The 23,412-nt window shown below is 33.9% G+C and overlaps 1 protein-coding gene across 4 annotated transcripts in view; it reads right to left on the bottom strand.

The window, feature by feature from the left end:
- The window catches only part of SCN1A (sodium voltage-gated channel alpha subunit 1), a 53,836-nt gene that overhangs the window by 13,629 nt on the left and 16,795 nt on the right, over positions 1-23,412 (bottom strand). For 2 of the 4 annotated variants that reach the window (XM_026049458.1, XM_026049383.1), the window contains exons 7-20: positions 23,186-23,249; positions 22,632-22,773; positions 22,280-22,486; positions 21,467-21,772; positions 20,371-20,751; positions 19,029-19,161; positions 17,963-18,201; positions 15,623-15,796; positions 14,587-14,943; positions 13,395-13,877; positions 12,075-12,192; positions 9,809-9,963; positions 8,663-8,836; positions 7,912-8,034 (exon numbers count right to left, since the gene is read on the bottom strand). In XM_026049458.1, the coding sequence (XP_025905243.1) occupies positions 7,912-8,034; positions 8,663-8,836; positions 9,809-9,963; positions 12,075-12,192; positions 13,395-13,877; positions 14,587-14,943; positions 15,623-15,796; positions 17,963-18,201; positions 19,029-19,161; positions 20,371-20,751; positions 21,467-21,772; positions 22,280-22,486; positions 22,632-22,773; positions 23,186-23,249 (3,056 nt within the window). The remainder of the gene's footprint in view (positions 1-7,911; positions 8,035-8,662; positions 8,837-9,808; positions 9,964-12,074; positions 12,193-13,394; positions 13,878-14,586; positions 14,944-15,622; positions 15,797-17,962; positions 18,202-19,028; positions 19,162-20,370; positions 20,752-21,466; positions 21,773-22,279; positions 22,487-22,631; positions 22,774-23,185; positions 23,250-23,412) is intronic. The other 2 variants (XM_026049607.1, XM_026049530.1) reach the window with 1 other exon arrangement.

Raw genomic sequence — 23,412 nt, 5'->3', positions numbered from 1 at the left:
TGAATATAAGGCAGTTTTATTAGATTCAGTCTTGCTACATGGCAGGTCCTAAAGCATGGAGTGATTCTCATAACTGTATCATAGGTCTCACAGCAAAACAGTATCAATAAATGCTAGCATCTCAGCAACTAAAGGCTTTAGAGGAATTTGGATATTATATTTCATTAATAGATATATCAAGACCACCTGATACCTGTAAGCAAACCAGCAATTTTGCAAGTAATTTTTGGTCTCTGGTACAAAAGAGAAGAAAATTGCCAATTTTCAGGAACAAAAAAAAAAAAAAAAGAAAAGAAGAAATATAGGATTATGTCTGGAACAGTCTTCCTAATAAAAAGGAAGAACTGAAGTGTCTATCTACTTTATCTGCTTTGATCTAGCTTTTTCTAATCTGAGTAACAGAATTTCACCTAAGACTTGATGTGTCTGGTCTCTTATCTTAGTTCTCTGCAGGTGCATATTGAAGTCTAGGGAGGTTATTAAATTGTTATGATTCCCCAGATTTATTTTCTGTACATACTTTCTTAAATAATATTAATGTACACAAGCACCAAAGGGAGAAAAAATTTTACCTCATCAGTACCTTTAGGGATGAAAGCAAATTTTGTCTTCTCTGCATGTTTGAAAAATGTTGTAACAAGCGTGGGACGTGCTCCTCCCACATGTACTTCCTTACTAGTTGAGAAAGCATAAGAAAACCTTCAGGAATTTCAAGGAAGAAGAGGAAAGAATAGGCTTGAATACACATATCTCAAAGATGAAGAATTTCTCTCTCTTTAAGCAACTCTGTAAAAAGTCATTCTTATGTCTCAGTAGTACAGAGGCTGAAGATCCAGTTGTTCATAGGCTGCAGAGACAGTTGGCAATAGTAATACCTAGCATTAGGAAGGAAGATCAATTACTGACTCAGAAGAACCTCTGAAATTGCCTTGGGCTGGATTGGAGGGTGTCTTGTAAGTCTTGCTTTGTCTTGAACAAATGTAATACAAGAATATTTGCTATAAGATCTCAAATCCCTCCTGCTCACCCGGCCAATGTCTGAATGTACGCAAACCTCTGAGAGACAGCATTTATTGAAAGATAAAGAATATAGTTATATGGCTGGCCTATCACAGAGTAAGGTGCTGGAATGAGCAGGCAGGCATACGATGAGCGGAGAGGGGCTCAGGTGGCACCCATGATCTAAATTTAACATATTCACATCAACATTGGATAAATTTCAGGACTTCATGCTAAGAAATTTAAAAGATGCTGAAACAACACTGACTTGACAAGGAAGAGCACATCAGGGTAACTACAGCTGTATTCTGTCTTAAACCGTGGATGAGTCGAGGCAAGAGAATAAAACACAAAAGGAATACAGTAAATTTCCTAGTCAGGAGATCAAAGCACATCTGAGCAAGACCATAGAGAAAGCCCATACCTGAATTAAATAGATGGTGCTACCTGCTAGTCTAAGGCAAAGAATAATTGGAACAAAACCTTTGTCCTGAAAGCTATCACTCCCTGTTCTCTCTGTTCATGAATTAAAAACTTGAAATAGCTCAGCCCAACAGCCCAACAGCTCATTTCTTTTTATCATGGTAGCATTAGTATGCCAGCATATTAGCCAAGTATGCCAAGCACCAACAGTCAGCAGTGACATCAGTAACTCCTGTCCAGTAGCTTGAATTCAATGTATGGCTCTCCTTCATGTATATTTAACTAGATTTATTTTTCATTGTTTCATGAACTCTTCTACTGGTGCTCATCCTCCAACATATATGTATTATTCATTTTCTGACTTACCACTAAACTTGGGTGCATGTACCAATTCAATCAGATCTGAAATAAAAAATAGGAACTCTTCTATTTACAGTTGGCATTTATAGACTTTTCTAAATAAGTTTCTACCCACACAGAAAACTAAAATATTTTGGTAATTGCACAGTAAGTCCAAATCCAAAATATGAATCAACCTATTGAAAATTCCTCTTGAAAGGTGATGAGAAATGCAAAGAGATGTAATGTAGAGCAGAAAGTTCCAAGAATTCTTTAAATACCTTCCAAAAATATTTGAATGGTTCCTCAGTCTCCAGGATGAAATTCTTCTCATAATTGTGTTTATGAAGAATGAGGAACATCCTGAAGCTCTCCTGCAGGTTGTTTCTTTGTTATCTTTTCACTCTTTGGGTTCAGAGGTGTCTTGTGATTTATGGCCTTTCACTACTCAAATTACACAGATAATCTAGAACTTTGTACATGAGTGGTATGATGTAAGACCGTGCTAGGTTTGTAGAAAAGAAATGTGCAAATTCTCATTTGCTTTGTCAAGTAAAAAGAGGAAGCGCATGCACCTGCTGGGCAACCAATGATGACAAATTCTTAATTAACAAGCAAAATCAACAGAAAAAAATCTCAGCAAACATAATTTTCATCAATTATCAGATCATCCACCAGTGCAGTGAAGTAATTTGCTAGTATCCAAGTTTGAGCTCAGGTTACAAAGGTGAAAGTGAGCTTAAACATTTAAATAATTCAAATTAAAAGTATAAAATCTTTTTAGTATAAAAGTATAAAATAGGGTGAAAATTGTAAGAACCTGCTTTTTAGAGCTGCAAATAGAAAGGAAAACTCTGGAGCTAACTAAGAAAATGCAAAGACAGGCAGATGGAAAGGATCAGAGACTTTAACAAGAGCAGAACAACTTAGTTAAAATTACTGAAATACAAAATGGAAGTAAGAGACAAAAGATCTCAGAGGAAAAGGAAAAGGCTTCCTGAACAAGGCAATGCAGTCACTTCTGCTTGTCTGTAAATGTTACTATGCAACTGCAGGTGACTCTGCAGAATGCCTTGGTAACTTTTTTATTCATCTGACAGCCTATTAAAAACAAACTACGTCTTTTATTTAATAAAATACTAGAGTTCTCAGAGCAACTTTACTTCTGTTTCTTACCAGAGATCAAATATATGACAAAATACTTCTGAGACATAAAATAGGAAAGGAAAAAGGGTTATTTAACAGACTATGATGGGCAATAGCTATCTGACAGTCAATACGTCATACGGTAGCAGCTAGATGGGAAGACCCAAAAAGATTGTTAACACAGACAAACTTGAAAATAGAATAATTAGTTGGTGTGGAAACAGTAACTGTTTCAACTATATAAATAACTCCTTCAGAAATGCCCTTATAATTGAAGTTAGAAGTTCCCTTTTAAGTCTCAGAAAAATCTCAAAATACTTAATATTTGCTTTCATTTATGAATACCTATACACAGAGTTTTACATTGAAGTTTGCAAATTTTGTAACTGTGTTTCAGGAGACATAAGCTTGCCAGACTTTCCTTAAAACTTAAAGGCTGGGAATAAGATAACAGTATTCAAACAAAAATTCTTCATAATTCATAAACTTTTGATTGAGAAAATATACACCTCTGTAAAGGTAAGGGAAACTTGAAGAATTTTCTTGAGAGTAAATACACAAACCATAACTGTAACAAGAGATGCTAAATTTACAGGGAATTTTGTTTATATGGATGTACCATTTACACTGCAGCCATAAAAGAACACTGCACAAGCCTCTTACAGTTAGTGCTTGCAAACGGTATAGTCAGAGATTCATTTTTTCCTAAAAACATGATAGTAAATGCATATTTTTGAATTGCTAACATACTTCTTGCATAATATTTCTAAATTCCAAGCAAGATGCTATAAAAATAATGCTTGGAAAGTTCACATAGTTAACTTTCAGTTAATTCTATTTCTGTGACAGAGCTTCTATGAAAGGGATATATATCATACCATATCCCATATAATCTATAAACAATTGGAGTGATTTACTGAAGTAACTGAGTTTAAAAGTTTCAGTAAAAATTTGAACTACAATTTAAACTACGATTATACAAATGCCTGTACTGTGATGATTCAGATCACAGTATTTTGATGTACTTTATAATGCTGTATAATGCTGTATTATAAACAATGTTCAAAACTTACTTAATGGATATTTTCAAATGTTTGCAACTGAGTAACATACTAAAGTAGAGATCTTCCAAAAGCAACACGAAAGCCAGATTTATGTTTTTTTTTTGTTTTGTTTTGTTTTTTTTGTTTTTTTTTTGTGGAAAAGATCTAAAAATCTAAAAGCAGCTGAAATGTCTCTCCTGCAAGAAGAAATCAGATAACTAAAAATAACTATAGCAATTTTCTCAGAAGTTTTCATGTTATTTCCATTAACATCAAAAATTTCAAATAATTAGTTCCATAGATTGAAAGCAATTAAGAAGGGTTATAAGGTGACCATATAAACTAATATTGCTGTTACTAGAATTATCCAGTGATGTTATTCTTCCTTCCAAATGTTCAATCCACAATGTAGTGATTTGTCACACTGTAAACATTAAGGGTAGAAAAGGGGGAAATACTATACCCACACTACAGATAGGGGGAGGAACCAGTGCTCCACCCCATTCCAGTTGAGGAAAGGTTACCCTATATGAAATAGAAATATATATCTTGTTATTAGTCATGAATCTGTAATGACAGACACTTGATGTTATGTTTTATAACTAATCTTATGAGAAATTGTTGTTTTCCTATAAATGAAGTTTGGAGAACTCTTCAAAATGTCTCATTACAGCTTTCCTGGGAAGGAAATCTAAGGAATAGTCCTTGAATTTTAGAGGATATTTAAGACATTGAATACTCTAATTTAGTTTTACATGTTATCAAATTGGACTGGAAATTTGAAATACAGTAAATGTTTAAAGCCATCAGCCAGAAATATGCATAAGGCATGCAAAACTGAAAGTGCAGGAGGTTTTCAGATTGTTTGCTGCCTTCTACTATTTCTCTAATAAATAAATCAAGCACGACATGACATGCTTTATTTTGTGAAATTACACACAAATACATGCGTTATTGTCACTTCTCTAAGTCAGCAAAGCAATGTATATTCAGTATTCTACATCTATAAGTAGCATACCAATTCAGAACTAGCGCAAAAGCATTACGTTGCAAATACTAAAAAGCTAAACAAAAAGCAATGGGTATATTCAAATCTCAGTTTGCAGATAGTTCTGCTCAGTACATACATTAAATGAGATGAGAATATAAACCCTGTGATAGAAATCTGAATCAAATGAAAGCAATTCTTTACTTTGCCTTCCAGCATCTGAGTGGAGTTGATTTTGAGAGTACTATAGAAAGTTTTAAAATTTCTCAGAATGCAGTATATTAAGATACTTTAAATGCACTTAGTATGGCAAAATTCACTTAGAGCAAGCATAAGCTATGGACCACTTATATCCTGTTTTGGGCAAGTGATGCATAGATCTTATGTTGGCTCCATGAAGAGAATTTGTTTAACCCACTTATGAAACAACTTATTTACCAAATGAACCTGCAACTGTGGGCTATATAAGAGAGGAGAATTTCGTATTTAGAGATGAAAGAACAATTACAAGTATTTACCAATTAATTTAAAAAATGTATTCTTCTTCTTCACCAAAATTGTAAATTTAATTAAGAAAAAGAAACAAAAATGTGTGCCTGATTCATAGCTTCTGTGTACTGTCATTTCAAAATAAAATTATGGATCTATATCAATTTAAAGTTCCTGAGAATTTAACAGGGGAATTTGACAGGGGTTTTGGGGGAGGAGGGCTGGGAGGGAGAGAAGGAGAGGAGAATACATTTGATCTCACGTTTTCCAGACAAAATTTTCAGTTTTGAACATGGGGTAAAAATCATAAAATTATAAAAATATGCTGAATAAATAAGCACAGCGTGTTTTGCCACAGTTCAATGTAGGTATAAGCTATATAAAAAAGCAAAGAGGTTGATATATTTTTACTTCATTCTAGCAGATAACACAATCTTTTTTAGTGGACTTTTATCAAATGAGCTAAGTTTCTCAGAGGTCTGTAGCTTGATATAATAATCTTATCATGAGCTGGTCAATTATTTGTTACCATTTGTTATTTGAATCTTTTTACTGTTCGTGAGTCATTCATAAACTAATATTAGTCTCTCTGAATACATACTGCTATTGTAAATGTTTGCCAAGTGCTGTTGGAAAATGATTTTTCAGAATTGCAGTAGTTCACAGGGAGGATAAAGACTACACAGCTGGCCAAATTTGTTAAGTGACTGGAATCAGATACTTCACTGATTACCATTACCTTTGCAGAATTGAGCTGTAACCCTTTCCAGGCTTGTCTGTGATTCTTGCATGATGTGCTGCTCATGAACTACTTGTGTTGTACATTTGAGATTCTACTATATGATTGAGCTGTTGGCATAGTTTTGTATTTTTTTCAGTGAAAAAAAACTTTTTATAAAGGAAAGCAATAAACAGATCTCAAATAATAGATACTCATCTTTCAGCATAAACATCCTGAATCTTTTTAAATAGAAAGATTTACTACAGAAATCATGTAAGGATAGAGAATGGAATAAAACATTTATCTCTTTCAACATCACTTTCAACATTAACTTTCTAGTTTCACTAGTTAGCCAACATTATCTTCTATTAACTTTATGTTTTCTTTCTAACATCGTCTCAAGAGGTGTTCTCCTTGTCCCTGGCTAATTTTTGTATTATTCCCACAGTCCTCCTGCAGCTGATTCAGGAAATCAGAAGTAAATCTGACAGCAATTTCCCAAACAATTGTCTGTACAAATAACACATTTATCTGAATGTTCATGAACAGTAAGTACAAAGACAAAGAAAAAAAAAGGTAAATCAAATAGCTATTCTAAACTTAAATGAAAACTCATACATTCTGTAGTATTTGACCAGCTCTTACCCTGCTGAATTATCAATTCGTGATTTTCAAATGATGAGAAAACAGTTAAAAGTCAAATGGTTACATGAAACTGACATTAATAAATCTAGTAATCATCTGTTAGCAATATTTTTTCTGATGCATTGTAGAGATATGCAACCTGATGGATACAATTTAAGAAACAGAATTCTAAGAATCTGAATTTTATTTCATTAAGCTAATATTTATTTCTCAGAACTGTTCAGTCACTATAGACTATTTCACTAGATTATAAATGGCTTTTGAAATTCATTAGCACACTGTTTCCTCTCATGTTTCCACGAAGTAGAAAAAAAACCAAAACATTCTCTTAAAACATAGTTCAATAACATGCATGTAGAGTTTGTACTCAGTGGTTTTAAAGAACAGCAGGCATAGACAAATGAAAAAAAAAACAGGTTAAAATGCTTTCTTGAGTGAAATGTAAGTAAGCAGGGCCTTTAAGTTACTCAGTCTAAGTTTGAATAACCTTATATACTTTGTGTTGAATATCAAATAACTGGATTTTTTTTTTAAGTAAGAAAAGCAATTACTTTACAAAAAGAATAACTTCACAGAGAAATCAAATCATTTATTTTTATTTCTAAAGTCAGTCAAACTCAGGCTAGTATGAATATATCTTGAATACATCTCTCGTGTGATTGTGATCTAGCAAAATTCAGTAGGGATAAACCAAAGTTGATTTATCAAATATAAAGAAAAATGGAAGATTTGAAGAGGTAACAGAAAAAATACATAGTAATCAATGTTAATTTAGATTCCTGCATAAGTGCTATGATCAGTACAAAATTAATAATATTCTGTTATATTTTATTCATTATCAAGAGTGTGTTAAGAGACTACATAGTTGGTAATTTCAAAGCCTTAAATGAAAAACTCCTAAGATTGGCTAGAAAGTAAAGTAACCTTGAAGAACACAACTTTTATGTGATACTGCATATGGATTTAGGTGAACTGATGAAGCTTTTTGCTTATCTGTTAGTAGACGGTATGCAATAGGTAAAAAGTGCAGCCTTTCTGCATGGATTTATCATTCCTTATTCTGCATGCATGATTCTTGGTATGCATGCATAATTTCAAATTCTTTCATGTTGTCTTACCCTCATGCCTTCAAATCGTGACAAAGCTCTTAGAGGTCTCAAAGCTCTTAGTGTCCTAAGGGACTTAATGGCGCCAAGCTCAGAGTAACCCAATGCATTTGCTGTTAAGCTAACCAAAGATACCTATATGAAAACAGGAATATAAAAATTACCATATTGCATGTACTACTTTACATACCATAAATGTGAGATACAAACTTCTTTAGAAGGATCTAATTTTGCACCACTTTCTTCAAGAATAGGAAGTCTTTTCAATAAAAAAGAAATAATAAGAAACAAGAATAAAACAGATAAATAAATAAATTAACAAGTATCGTAAGTTGTTAAATAATATCTGGAAACATTAATACTTCAGAATTTTGTATTTTTCTGGTAATTTGAGGGCATTTAAAAATTTTCCAAAGCAAATGAAACTATTTTTTCCTTTTACCAATTTACATGCTGAAGTCACTTTTTCTGTATTTTGCAGTGCTGTTAGGATCAGTGAATGAAGTTGATAAAGCCCTGGGTTATACTCCTTCTAACTGCTTACAGTTCTACAGTGTTTTAGCAGACCATCTTTCACTCTTAATCTGTGATATAGGAAGACAGCATTGCAAGCATAAAATAAAAGACAATGAACTATGAATGGGTTTTTTCCATCTACTTTGTTTTCTAAACTGAACAGAAAAGTAGTTGTTATATTACAATTGCAAATTATAAATAATATAAAATAAATATAAAATTAACACCAAGGAAATATGCTACATACATCGACAATCAGGAAATCCAGCCAGCACCAGGCATTAGTAAAGTATGTTTGATAGCCATAAGCTACCCACTTAAGTAACATTTCCAGAATGAAGATGTAAGTGAAGACCTTGTCAGCATATTCCAGCATGGTCTTGATAGTTTTGCGCTGTTCAATATATATATCTTCAAATGCCTGAAAATAAAAATATTCCAAAATATTTGTTATTCCATTTTGTTACTGCCCATAGTTTAGGTTGTGTGCACATGTAACAAGAATGTGTTTTTCAAGAAAACACATGAGAGTATGGGTTTTATTTCATGTGTCTTTCTGCTTACTCATTTTGTTACCTCTCTTTTTTCCCCCAAGGAACTGTATTTTTCATGGGGAAAATACCTCCATGAGAGTTAGGAGCAGCAACACAACCATAGCTTTATTAGTCATTAATTTTTTCTTTTTTATTGATGAATTGTCAAGCAGGTTGTGGAATTGGTCAGTATGTATGCAGACAGATCAAGTTGAAAAATTATGGGTCATGATTGTAACAACTGCACAACAATGACAATATAGTTTGTATTCTTGAGTCTGGGGCTTTTTAAGAATTATAGGTAATAAATCATAAAACAAGTTCTTTCTTGATATCTTTAATCTACTTCAAAATAGCTCTGTAAATGATGGATTAGAAGTCCATCAGTCCATAGGAAGTCCTTATTCTTGAAGAGCAATAATCGAAAAAATTAATTTTAATCTTTTTACTTATTCAGCACACTGCAACATTTCTAAGGTTATATAAGCCAGATGCAGCTCTTACGGGGAGCGTTGGCTGTTTCTGCTCTTGCCACTAGCGCCAAGGTGTTCTTTTTGGTGAGGCATAGTTCTTTCCCAAGCTAGGCCAGTATATGCAGGTAAAATTAGAAGGAAAACTCACATAGTAAAGCTATGTGTTCTCCTCCTGTACTGCATGTTACCGCTTTCAAAGCTTCAGGCATATTACAGTCTCTTTCAGGAATGTGGTTAAGCCTTTCTAATCAATTAGGTCTTTATCTGAACATACTGTTAAAAAAACCCTTTTTCTAATCTTTTTGAAAAACATGACTAAAGTTTAGTCCTCAAAAGCCAAAATGTAAGTCTTCTCATAAAATTGCACTTTGTTCATATTTTACTCACCAGAGCACCACTGCTCAGAAGAATCATAAAGACAATGAACGTCTCAAACCAGTTGTGCTCAACAATCCTGAAGCAGGTTTTTCTAAGGTTCCACCACTGTTTTCCTCTCCCCTCTTCTACACTTACTTGACAGCACTTGAACCTTCGTACACAGCCTACAAAAAAGTGTGTATTGTGAAAACTAAAGAGAGGATTTTTGCTGAATTACATTTCTCTTGATTATGCATTGTTAGTGATACAACCACTACTTGTCCACAAACGGTGCTATCTAATAAGACCTAGCAAATTTTACCTAAAAGTTCTACTTTTTCTCAAAGCAAGAAAATCAAGCAATGAGACATTTAGAATTTAAAATTCAATGAAAGAATGAGAAAAATTATTTCCGATTTTGAAGGAACCAATCAAATGCTCAATATGATACACACAGGAAGATAAACTCTATATAGTATGAAGTTAAATTACAAAATATGAAGTAAAAAATATACCAGCAAATCTCATCCACATTTGAGGTAGGTTTTTGTACTATTAATAAGTGCAAGAGTTATTAAATTGTACTTTCTTCATGTTTTGGATAATTGATTAGACATTTCTTGATTTATAGTGTGAGTAAATTCTAAGCTCACTTTCTGAATACTAAGCTTTTCAGTAGCAGTTAACTTCTCTAATTTACGCCCTTAAGTTATTTAAGGTTTACCTTTGACTTAGCTGTTGACTTGATTTTGTTTCTTCTTTCATTTATTGTAGGCAGAAAATGCTTATAATTAATAATGTTATTCTTTACAAAAATGAAGTCTTTCAGACTTCACCTTTTTTTCAGAAAAGTAAGAGTATTATTTCTTACTAGTTGAGTGTAGTTTGTAAAGAAATCTGTCTGTTATCACATCCAGAAATAACTCATTCCCAGTGCTGACAGCAGCAATTATTTTCCAGATTCTGAGCTAGTACTTCGTGCTTCATTCTGTTATGAAGGTGCTTTTTCAACTTGTGTTTCTTTGTCAAGCATTACTATAGAGCCCCTAGCTTCACTCACCCTATTTCAGGACAACCGTAGAATACATATCTCTTTGATTCACATTCCATAATTGATAATGACCTAAACAGATTTGGATTTATCAATGATATCCTTTTCTTATGTTTTCACCTTTGACATATCTCATGTACAAGGCTACCTAACAAGGCCAGCTATTTCTGTTTTTCTCATATATATCTTTTAATTCCTGGGTTATACTTATGATTAGAACGTTTTAATCATATCAGAGTTGTTATTATATCATACCCTTACATATCTATAATTGTAATTTAGTTTTCTTCAGTTTGGCCTATAGGCAGCTTGGCAGGTACCCAAACACTGCTGTCATCTTTTACTGACCAGAGTCAGTTTCTGTCAGGATCTGGCAGTAATTTTCTCTTCTCAGCAAAAAGAAGGAAGATAGATTATTTTCTACATCAATTATAATTTGGTTTTTTTTTTTGAATCAAGGCCTCATCCAGTATACTTGTATTTTCAGCATCTAAATTTTAGTTATAGGTCCTAAAACTGGCATTTGTATGTTTATATTACAGTCACAAACCTAGTCCCCTTGCTCCACCTCTTTCAAACACATACACACACACTCATGATGTTTCATGATGTTTCTAGGAAAATAACCTAGCAAATAATAGGCCCGCATTCCTGTTATATCAGTTGTGCAAAAAGTCCAACTTTTCGAACGGAATCTTGAGGATGAGTGAGTCCAGATGTGCCTGTTATTTTTTCCTCAGGAGGCACACAAAGGCTTTTCCTTCTTCTTTTGCCAATTTGTAGAAGGTTCATTTAGCATTTTGCACAAGACCACCCAGATGCAATTTTTATTTACCGGTCAACAACAAATTCAGCGATAAACACTTTGCAAAGCACTTTGATAGCAATGAGGAATGCTATAAAAATGTGCTATATTGTTATCTAATCAGACTTCAACTCAATTCAAACAGAATAGTAGTTGGTAGTAAAATAATCTGAGTAATATATTTTGGTCCTTTTAAAAATAATGCTAATAAATTATTAGCATTATAAATTATTATTTTTATTATTTTATTCTGATAAATTATTATTTTTTCTTAATTGTTACCTGAAAGATCATATTGTTATCAGCATTTGTATTGTAAATTGTGCTGTAAAAGTACAGTAGATTATGCTCTAAAATTACAGGTTAAAGACTGACAAGTTTAAATAGATTGTACATTTATTCTATATTTCATGAATAAGTATTATTTTTGTTCCAATTACCTTCTGTGAAGCAGGCCTCTGGTTCCTGGGCTTCTTCAGGTTCAATTTCTGGTTGTTCTTCTGCAGGAAGTCCGATGTCAACCGTGCTGCCTTCAGAAGAACTGGACAAATTTAGCTTCTGTAAAGAGAAAGATCACAAATGAACAATGAATGATTTTAAGGAAAGCATCACTTTTCAGAATAAGTAAATAATTCTGCTGGTTTTGAATGTTTTAATATTCAATATAAGTGCATAGCTGAATAAATTCTTAAGTGAAATTTGTAAGATTTTTGGGTTTTCTTCTGCACTGCATGGGTCCTACGGGCATACCAGTGATACATATTTCTGTAAACAAAATAACATTTTTAAACTGGAAAGTACGAATGATGGTCTGAAGATTGCAAAGAGTTATGACTATAGGTGGCAATAAGTGGCAACGATCTATCGAACAGGACGAATAAATCTAAATAAACATAGAGAAATTTTGTAGAGTCCATTGAAAGGTGGGTAAAAGCCTAATTGTAACAAAATAAACAAGGTGGGAGCTCAGCAAAGTGAGAGTAAAAAGCATTGATCAGTATATAACTGTAATTTAGAGGTCAGTAAGAGATAGATTAAAATTGCTGAAATTCTAGCTCAGAAGAAGAGGAAGCAACAAGGAGGGTGAGATACATTAATGACAGCTCATAAAATATTAAACTGCATTTCATAATTCAGTCAAGTTTTTAGCAACACGATGGCCTTAAAGATGGGAAGTGGAAGGTGGAAACCAAATTCAAATATCCGCAATGCATTTAAACCAATCCTCATAACATTTGGTAAGAAATGTAACAGGCAGTTGTGGCCTAGTTGCAATACAAATTCAGCAAAGCTATGTTGCAGCTGGCTCCTTAATCACTGTTTTTCTAAGCAAAGAAATACTGTAAATATAATCTACACTAAATAAAAGACTTGCAAGGCTGTTATATTTCAAATTACTAGGTCAAGCCACTTTCTCAGTGGAAGATCCAAAGATTGCTTATGGGTTAACACTGCGTTTTTATTGAGAACACTAGAGGGCTTCGGTACACTGAAGTGGCAGCACTTTTCATAATTCAGTATTTCAAGTACTGTTAGCAATGTAACAGTGGCAGGAGGAGGATGAACTACCCCAACAGGAAATTTCATCACTACCAGAGGGTTAACCATATGGTTTAAGGATAATCTCTTCTGTGATAACATAAGGACTAAGTTTAGGTTCCTCCAATCAGGAAATTAAATTTGTTAAATTTGTCAGTTTCTGCTGAAAGAAAAATGTTCAAATGATCACAGAGATATGTTTGCATAAAATATCTACGTACCTCTTTGCTTTCTTCCAAATCTGATTCACTGCTAAATTCCTCTGTATTTAAATTTTCGAAGTCAGATTCACCCACAGCAATGGGCACTGTCACTGTGAGGCTTGGGTTATTTATGAATGACATGTAATCACTTTCATCAATTATGTACTTCTCCACACTGCTGCCTGTGCCTATGCCGCTAGTTGTTCCATTCCCATCTTTATTAAAATCATGGTCCTTGTTTATTTCCATATTTGTATGGTTAGAAATACAGCTATTTTTGTTATTTAAATCATCAAGTGGTTTGATTTCATCTAATGCTTTTTGTTTTTTAACAAAAGCTTTTTGGAGGAATTCACGTGCTTTTCTTTTCACATAATCTATGCCCTTCTGCATTCTTGCCACAGCAATTTGGAGATTGTTCATTTCGTTGTCATCATCCGTGACAGCAAGGTTGTCCGCACTAAAAGAGCTCAATAGTAAAGCCAAGAATAGGTTCAGTACCTGCAGAAAGATTTTTTTAAAAAAAAGACATTCTAGAGTTTATCATAATGAGAAATATTTATTTTATAAAAATTTGTCAAAACATAGGCAATAGCTAAGAGTGAAATCCCAGTATGTCACCAAAACCAAACACAGAAACACCTTTTCTTTCTTCCATAAAAAGCTGAGGTTTCTATTTTGCTTTAGATCATATTCAGTACTGAAAAAACATCCTATAACTGTCTTATATCTGTAAATGCGTCTTTAAATCTCCGCAATTTTTTTTTCATGCAAAAGCTTGTAATCTAAAAAGGGAGATAAACTTCACTCTTCAACATCATCAGAAATTTAATATATCCCATCACATTGCAGAAATTATATCATTTAGTTCACTATTTATATGTGATAAATAATAAAAAATACTGCAAATGGTTTATAAAGAGCCCATAAACTAAAATTATGTGAAGTACAAAATATTTGCAAACAGCCAAAAGACAAATTAAGAATGTGCGCCTAAGTGCTCACTCCAACATTAAGTCTCTGCATTTCGATATTGCAAGGTGCAGAATACTTTGTTCCCAATTCAAGAAAGCTTTTATGCTTAATTTCAAGCACTTCCTCAAACCACCTGCCTAAGTGCTTTCTTGAAGTAGAGCCAGAACACTTAGCACATTCAGCACTGCGCCTACCCTGCTGCCAAGTAATTTTTATTAATGTTTTGATTACATACCACTAGGTTTCCAATCACCATGACCATCATGAAGACAGTAAGGCACATGGCTTGGCCTGCAACCTCCATGCAGTCCCACATGGTCTCTATCCATTCCCCACACAGCACTCGGAATACAATCAAGAAAGAGTGGAAAAAATCTTGCATGTGCCAGCGGGGGAGTACACAGTCACTTGCGATTTTGCAGACACATTCCTTGTAGTTTTTGCCAAAGAGCTGCATCCCAACCACAGCAAAAATGAAGACAATGATGGCCAGTACTAGGGTCAAATTTCCTAGAGCACCCACAGAGTTACCAATAATTTTTATCAGCATATTTAGCGTTGGCCAAGATTTTGCTAATTTGAAAACTCGTAACTGGAAAAAAGAAAAAGAAATGCCATTATTAGAACAATCAGGAAGAAAGGCACAAAAAGATTTTCAAGTTAAATTTTGGAAAGGTTTTACTGCAAAGTATGACTGGAGTATCACTACTGAGATAGTATCCTCTTCTCTAAAAGCATGATGACAGAAGTGTCAGTCACAAAATTTTGTGAAGTTAGAGCTAGGTGCCCTCAAACCATAATTTTTACTGAAAGTCAAAGCTACCAGACATACTAAATGGAATTTAAAATCTAGGGTTCATCTCTTGCAAAACATTGTAGCACTTACTTCTCTGTTTCTTATTTGCAGAGAAGATCTACCCCTGTGCTGTCAAACAGAACACCACACATTTAGTAGTCTGCTTGTTTTCATTATCATGGAATATTTGAAGTATGTGCAAAAACAAAACTAACACAGACCCAGGCAACATTTGCCATCCATTTGCATGGATCTCCTCCAGTTTCACTGAGGAGAGTAGAATACTGCATGGATCTCCTCCAGTTTCACTGAGGATAGTAGGATACTGCACATAAAATGTGCAGTGAAAGATATAGTAAAAGAGATTTCAGATTAGTATCTTGCCAAGCATCAAGCAAATTTTTGAGGTAAATAGAGTATTCTTAGTGTAATGAAATCCCATTGAAAAAAAGCAGTGTAATGGATGTGTATTTACCAATCTGAATGATCGAAGAACTGACAGTCCTTCCACATCTGCAAGACCAAGTTCAACCAAACTAAGGGTTACAATAAAACCATCAAAAATATTCCAGCCTTCCTGGAAGTAATAGTAAGGGTCCATTGCAATTATCTTGAGAAACATTTCTGCTGTGAAGATCCCAGTGAAGACCTAAATTCAAAACGCAGTTTGTTATTGCTATGTAAAAGGAAATATTACAAGTTTAACTGTTCGGTTTTTACATTGAAGCAACATAACTGCAATGTTTCATCCAAAATTGATACTTAAAAATATTTCAGTGTACTACAGTAATTTACTATGCTCACCTTGTCTTGGCAAGCGCCATATACAAAGTATTTTTTTCAGTTATTTAAAGTTTAGACTAAACAAATTACATAAACTTCCAGTTTATAATGTTTATAATCCAATTTCAACTTTATCAAGATATTGACTTTCTCTTTAACTGTAGAACCAATGTCTTGGATTTGATTTTCACAACATAAAACAGAACACTTTCCAAGAATTATGGTGTAACATAATTCCTGGTATACTAATAACATTCTACAGAAAGATTAATGAGGCCAAATCAGGCCAAATCTAAGACTCCTGACTGTCAGTTCCTTTTCTGGTATAAATTACCATAATTCCATTCAGTTCGATAGAGAAGCTTTTCTATACCAGCTGAGGCTCTACTGAGCTGCAAAACGCAAGGAACTTTCGTACAGGTGTTTCCACTAACTGCAGTGAATACCAGATCACTAACATGAGGAAGGAGATAGCATTTAATAACATATTTGGGAAGCAATATTGCTCATAACACTTTTTTTTACCATGGGACATAGTATAGTGTAATGGGAAACAATATCCTTAAATCACATTTAAAAGTCACCAAAATATTGCCTCTCTGTAGTTTTGAGAAAAAAGCTCTTCAGATCCTAGGAACATTAAAAGAACTTCCCACAGGATAAGAAAGTACTAATGTTTCTTTCAGTTTTAATAACCCATTTTGAAGCAAACTGAATCGAAAGCTAAATAGAAAAGTCTGCATTTCTCAGCCTCTATGCCCAGGGTAGATTTTACTGCTGGTTTTAAATTCATCATAGATATAAACACAGGAGAGTGAATTGATTTTTTTTTTTTTTTTTTTTTTTTTTGGTGACTAAAGAAAACCCTACAACTTTTCCAGCACAAATTTGAACTTTTAAGAAGGTGTTTACTTCTGGATGTTTAAGATTAGAAGAGAGGTGAAATTATAACCAAGCTCAGTTCCACCCCCTTTATAGTAAAATATACCCCTTGGTGAAAAAATTCACCAAGGTTTAGATAGAATTGTTTTGGGTGAAAACAAGATCTGAAAAAATGATGCTACGAGATTTTACAACCACTAAGAAGCATATGTTCAGTGGTTCGCTTATTTTAAGGATATGAAAAGAGGCTATGCATTTATTTATTAGTTCTCCATAGTAAGTCTGGTATTTATTTACATTATCTTAAATACTTTTTCTCATTAAAAAAATCAGGCATACTAAAAATCTCATAATAAGTAATCAATTCTTAAAATAAGAGACAAAATAGGACTGCAGGTGCCAATTCTTCTACATGATCAAACCTGTCAGTTCAAAAGCCTCAGAGCTACAGAAAATTAACTGCTGAATTCTTTAATAATTTATCTTTCTGAAGTAGAAGAGAGAAAATAGAGTTGTCAACATGAGGAAAAGATATCTTCCTAATTTTATGTTACTAAAATCTCCAAGAGAAAAATACAGCAGGATATTTTTCTAGTTTTATATAAAGCACAAAGAAGAAATCAAAATATCATCATGAAAAGTCATTTACAGAAGAAAATACTAGAAATGCTTTTAAATAGCTTTCAGTTTTTTGCAAACCTGTGCTCAGGAAACAGAGCAACAAGAGGAGCATAATTAAAAACACATTCATAATTTACCCCTTTGTAATGTACTGATTGAAAAAGCACCGCTACATTTATTTGTACATTCTCATTTGCACAGCAGTAATGCATTTCCTGGTTTAGCAATTAGATAAATCAAGCTTTACTTAAAATGGACTTAATGTAGCATTGGTGCCATTTTTTAAATATTTAATTTGGCTTAGTAGAAAACTGGCATGTACTGATTTTATCGAATCCTAATTTACATGAGCCAGGGTTGAAGGTGAAATTGCCAAAAACGTTCTGACAGGTATTTCTAGAAGCCAGTGCATTCACTCTCTAAAGGAGTTGAGGAAAGCTGTTGAGATGCTTGCTTTCACTTTGGGTACAGTCCCTTCAGAATTGTAACCACAGAAAAGTAAAAACATGTCACATGATAACAGACTTACCAGATTTCCGACTGAAAGGACATTATTGAATTCAGGAGTCATTGGATAATGTTCCATGGCCATAAAGAGTGTATTTAAAACAATGCAAATAGTAATGGCCAGATCGACAAATGGATCCATCACCACTAAGTTAACGATATGTTTTACTTTCAACCAGTGTGGACTGCAGTCCCAGATCAAGAAAATATTTGCAAATTTATACCAGCACGGTGGACACTTTTGTCTTGATTCTTCAAGTTCTAGGGGAAAAACATGCCAGGTGAGTATACGATTGCACTAACCTTTCTCAAATCTCTATCAGTCAAATCGTCCCTCTGCACTGGTCATCGATCTTTTACAGGCATTCCCTTTGTAATTCTTGCAGAGTTTTTCTGTAAACCTTTTCAAAGTTTTTAATTCAATATATTTATTTATTCATTTATTTATTTCAAAGCTCATCTGCCTACCAAAACTTCTTTGTATTCCAACACTATTCTAGTCACTAGGAATTTATGAATTGATCTGCACTTTGGATTTTATTATTCCATGATTAAACCTCAGGCTATTTCCTCAACTTGCTGTTCCACTATATGAATATTTTTATTTTGAAATTCACACTCTTTAGATATGATCTTTCCACATCATTTTAATTCCTATTTCAAGAAAAAATATTTTTATCAGCTAAAATAGAACTTCTTTATAGAATAATTGAATAAATATAACTGCTAGAAAATGTATGTATTTTAGGAATGACAGCATAAATTTGAAAACTGTTTTACGCAAGCTCAGATTTTATGCCCAACAATATTTTTTTAAATTAAAATATTAAATTAAAGCATAAGCTTGTATTCAATTCTGATCCTTCCTGTAACTCTCTAGTCCTAAAGTGCTTATGAGATAAATGATAGCAAAATAGTGAGATATAATTGCTTGCTTACTTAATAGCAATGAATATGAGGTGTGGGGTTTAGTGATAAATATTTGCTGGTTTTTGGAACAATATAGATTATTTTTAATCAGTCAATTCAAATTTAAAGAAGTTCATTGAAAAGCAGCATTTAAATATTAAACTACACATGGTACACACCTTCCACAGTGTTTGTGAGTATGCTAGCAATACTCATCGCTCTTTCTCTTAAAGCTGGATCTTCTAGATAATCCATAGAAACATGAAAAGAGCCTGATATTCTCTTTCTCATTTCTGGTTCTGTTGTGGTGCCCTAGGCAGAGAACAATAACAGATGAGTCCATATTTGAGTCATGAGAGAAGCAAATAATATATAGAAACCTGTTAGTAATGTCTTAGCTTGGATGCTTCATGCACTGTGATTTTTATTTATCATGTCAGACTTTTCTTACTTTCTAGCATCTTTAAAAAAATTTTAAAAGACATATGAGGAAATAGTCCCCTGCTGGAATTTCTGCCTAAGATTTAGAATGTGATATTTGCTTAACTTTTGTATTTCTTTCTTTCAATTATTAGATTAATTAAAAAACAAACAAACAAACAAAAAACATGTGGAAACTGACTGAGTCCAAACTAGGGCATAAAATATTTTAAAACTTTTTTTTTTTTCTCGCTCTGCTACAAAAGAGCTTGTTTTTTGAGCTTGTTTTTTGAGCACATCTTTTCCTCCAGGCACACTGTTACAAATAAGAAAAGTATGACTTCATCATGCTTCTTCATGCTAGTATTTTTTTTTAGTAATGTAATGTAAGCAGACATCTTTTTTAGTAATGTAAGCAGACATCTTTTAACTAAGTCAAGAAATTTGTTTTCAAGACATCTTCTCCTACCTGCATACTCAATGACAGCAATATATACTTCACAAATGCTCACAAAGACATTTGTATTTTTGGAAGTGTGTATATAAATGCAATCTTCCAATGAGCGATTTGTTGTCTACACTACAGAACTACACCAGCAAAGGATGGAAAATAAACAGGAATGAGAAATGAATAGTAATAATGAACTTACAATTTCATTCCATTTTCATGAGCCTGATACAGAAGGATGTTATCAAAATTATCTCATACTGCTAATTTTGATAAACGGGTTTGAGCAGTGTTATATTGGTGGCATTTTTGTACTATTTTCAGTTGTGCAGTAACTTGGATTTTGCAACCAGAACTACATTGATATTTATAGTAGCAAAAGTAAAATGTAGCTTTTTTTTGAGTATAAGTAATTTAATATTTTACTATTTGGAAGCTGCTATTTGTATTTGTTAGTTTTGCGGATGTTCATAAAAAATGCTTAGAGTGCAAACCTATCTTATATGTGTTATTTATTCATGATTTTTCAAGATGCAGGAGCATTCACAACTTGGCCAACCAGGAATCATTCCCAAGGACTCCATTTTGGAGAAAATATTGGCTGGTGCAGCAAGAAAAGGCCATGATGCCTAAACTATTTAAAACTTTCTTACATTGTCATCAGTAGCTGGTTTATCTATTATCACCTCTGGCAGAAGCTGTCCAACAGGCGATGTAGGAGCAGATGGTCCACCAACCAGAGAAACTACCCCATTGCAATCCACAGTGCTGTGCATCTTCCCGTTCACTGGAAACACTGCCAGCATCCTCGATGACCTGCTGGCCTGACTTATGTTACTGTTGCGCCGTTCACCGTGTCTGCGCGGCACAAAGAGAGAATCTCTTCGGCTGTCATTGTCTTCAAAAGTGCTGTGTTCATCGTCAGCGAAGTCATTTTCAGAGCCTATGTCCTTCGCTCGGCCTCTGAAGCTGAAGAGACTTGTTCTGCTGTTGCGTCTTGGGGAAAACAGGGAGCCACGAATGCTCAGTAAAGACTGTAAGCAAACAAAATTTGTAATTATTACCTGAAACCTTAAAATTTAGCACTGTTATTAGGATGACATAGATTTTTTTTGCTCATATGAGTGAAGCTGTTATTTCCAGAAGCAAACTGCTGCTGTGAGATTTTTGTATGTATTTCATTATATTTGTATTTTGCAGATAGAAATATCACAATTCATGGATCCTTATGACAAAAACATTTTTGAGGACTCCCTGCTCCTAATGTCAGTTGGAGTTGCTGAGCAGTTGCACAATACTCATCAAAAAAAAGAGAGGTCTAAACATGCATATGTATTTCATATTTACAGCATCCTTTACATATTGAACCAATTTACAAACATTATTGAGGCAAGAAGAAAATGTGAGGATAACATTATGGAAAAATAGTGCAGCATTTTAATAAGAATATAGATAATATGCAAGAACCCCACAGAATGAATTGGAGAATATTTTACTATGACTTTTAAATAGTTCTATTTCAACAATGGAATTATGAGGCTACATTTCATTATTCATGCTTTTTACAGGATGGTCTAGAACTACAGCACATTCTAGAACTGTAGCACTGGCACAGTAACTGAGCTTACTCAAATCCGCAGTCTTTAGCCAGTAGAGTCCCATTACTGTATCAGGAAGACTCAGGTAGTTTTGTAATAGCCTATGATGATTTAAACATGTACTTGCCCTAAAAATAACAACATGAAATACCTGATGTGGAGAAGAGTACTTCTTCTCATATGTCAGTCTATTCCCTTCTATAGAGAATCGGAAACCTTTCCGTCTGATGCTGTCTTCTGATTCAGACTTGTGAAATTCATCTTCATCTTTTTCCTCTCCTCCTGACTGCTCTTTCTGTTTTCTTTTCTTCCTTCTATTTCTCCTCTCTTTTGCACTCTTAGAGCTCAGTTTTGATGCCTCTGAAGAGCTTTCCGAGAGCCCCCCAGCTCCTTCAGCAGCACTGGGCTCTCTGGACTCTGCAGATGCTGCTGCTGCCGCTGCTGCCACCGCTGCTGCCTGCCATGTTGCAGAATACATTTGTGTCACTGAGCAAGCCATAACATCATTTTGTTTTGGATTTTTTAGTCCAAAACCTCCGGACCCTAAGAATTTCCATTGGGAATGCTCTTCCTAGGCTTTTCTCTTTTTTATACTTAATTGCTTACATATGTGCATGTTTTGGTCATAACTTTTTCACCTTTCTCACTGTATTTTTGTTCTGAGATTACAAGCATTTCAGATCATGAATGAGTATTGTATTACTGGTACAAGACTAGGAAAAAACAAAGAATTTTCATAGATTTGAATATCCCTCCTTGCTTATGCCTGGATTATTTGCAGTAATGCCTGGACTGCTCTGCAGCAATGTCCCTGATGTAGAAGGCAAACTCTCTGAGCTAACTGTGCTATTGAAAGATCAATGGGTATATTTATAACTCGATTTCAAAAAGCATGCTAAATCTAAGGAGGCTCTAGAAAAGTTACTTTCATATGCTTTTGTGTTTACTACAGCACAAGTTATACCTGAGCTGCTTCCTGCTGCTTTTTCAGTTGTTCCAGCATTTGCTGAAATTCTGCCTCTTTCTGCTCTGCTTCTTCCAAAGTTGCTTGATTCTGCTCTTCATAAGCCATGGCAACCACAGCCAGGATCAAGTTGATCAGATAGAAAGAGCCCAGAAAAATCACCAAAACAAAAAATATCATGTATGTTTTCCCAGCAGCACGTAGAGTCTGGAAGCAACAATACAAAAAGCAGGAATAGGTTATAAAAGTTTTTTTTTCATATTGTAAAAATTAAGACATAAGATAATTGTTTTCAGGCCTCTTGCATTATTGGTATAAACTTATTTATCTACTTGCCATAAAAATTTCTTACCAATTGGTAAAGGTTCTCCCAGAAGTCTTGAGTCATCAGGCGAAACAGTGACAGAAAAGCCCAACTGAAGGTGTCAAAACTTGTATAGCCATAATTGGGGTTTCTACCAGCTTTCACACATGTATATCCTTCTGGGCACTGCCTACAAAGATAAACTGGGTGTTACCCTACACACTTACTTTAACAGCATCACTGGGAAAGTCCAGGAGAAGGTTGGAATTAAAAAGCAGATTTTTCTTGAGGCAATTATACTAGAAATAATAATAATTGTGATTTTTAAGAGAAAATTATTCTTAAAACCAGCCTAATACTATGTAGGAAGAGCACACACTTTTTAAAATCTAAATTACTGAGTTGACGACACAAAGATTATCTTACTAGTCCAATATGCACTGATCAAGAATTCAACGACACAGTCTTGTGAAAAACACTAATAACCTTTATATCATAGGTAAAAAATGTGATCAGTCACTCAAAGTATTTACAAAATCAAAACCATGTGTCTTAAGATGATGGCTCTAATTTCTATATTGTACAGTGAATTTTTTTCTTACCCAGCATCAGAACTGTTACCACAGAGCAGAGCATCATTTTGCCCCTCCAGAAAATAAAAATGACCTGTTCAGAAAAGAACAAAAAACCACTGAATATTACAATTATTACAGTCCATCTGCGGCATCAGCAGCCCCATTCAGATAAAATATGCCCGTTGGCACCCGCTTTGCACTGGAGCACCGAAATTGTGGAAGGGAACGAATCTGGAGGCTGAAGAAGCATCACA

The sequence above is a fragment of the Nothoprocta perdicaria genome, unplaced genomic scaffold (assembly GCF_003342845.1).
Source record: "Nothoprocta perdicaria isolate Ctin4 unplaced genomic scaffold, notPer1 scaffold_0, whole genome shotgun sequence".
Taxonomy (NCBI): Eukaryota; Metazoa; Chordata; class Aves; order Tinamiformes; family Tinamidae; genus Nothoprocta; species Nothoprocta perdicaria.
The sequence above is the reverse complement of the archived record's forward strand: the minus strand, read 5'-3'. Positions and strand labels throughout refer to the sequence as shown.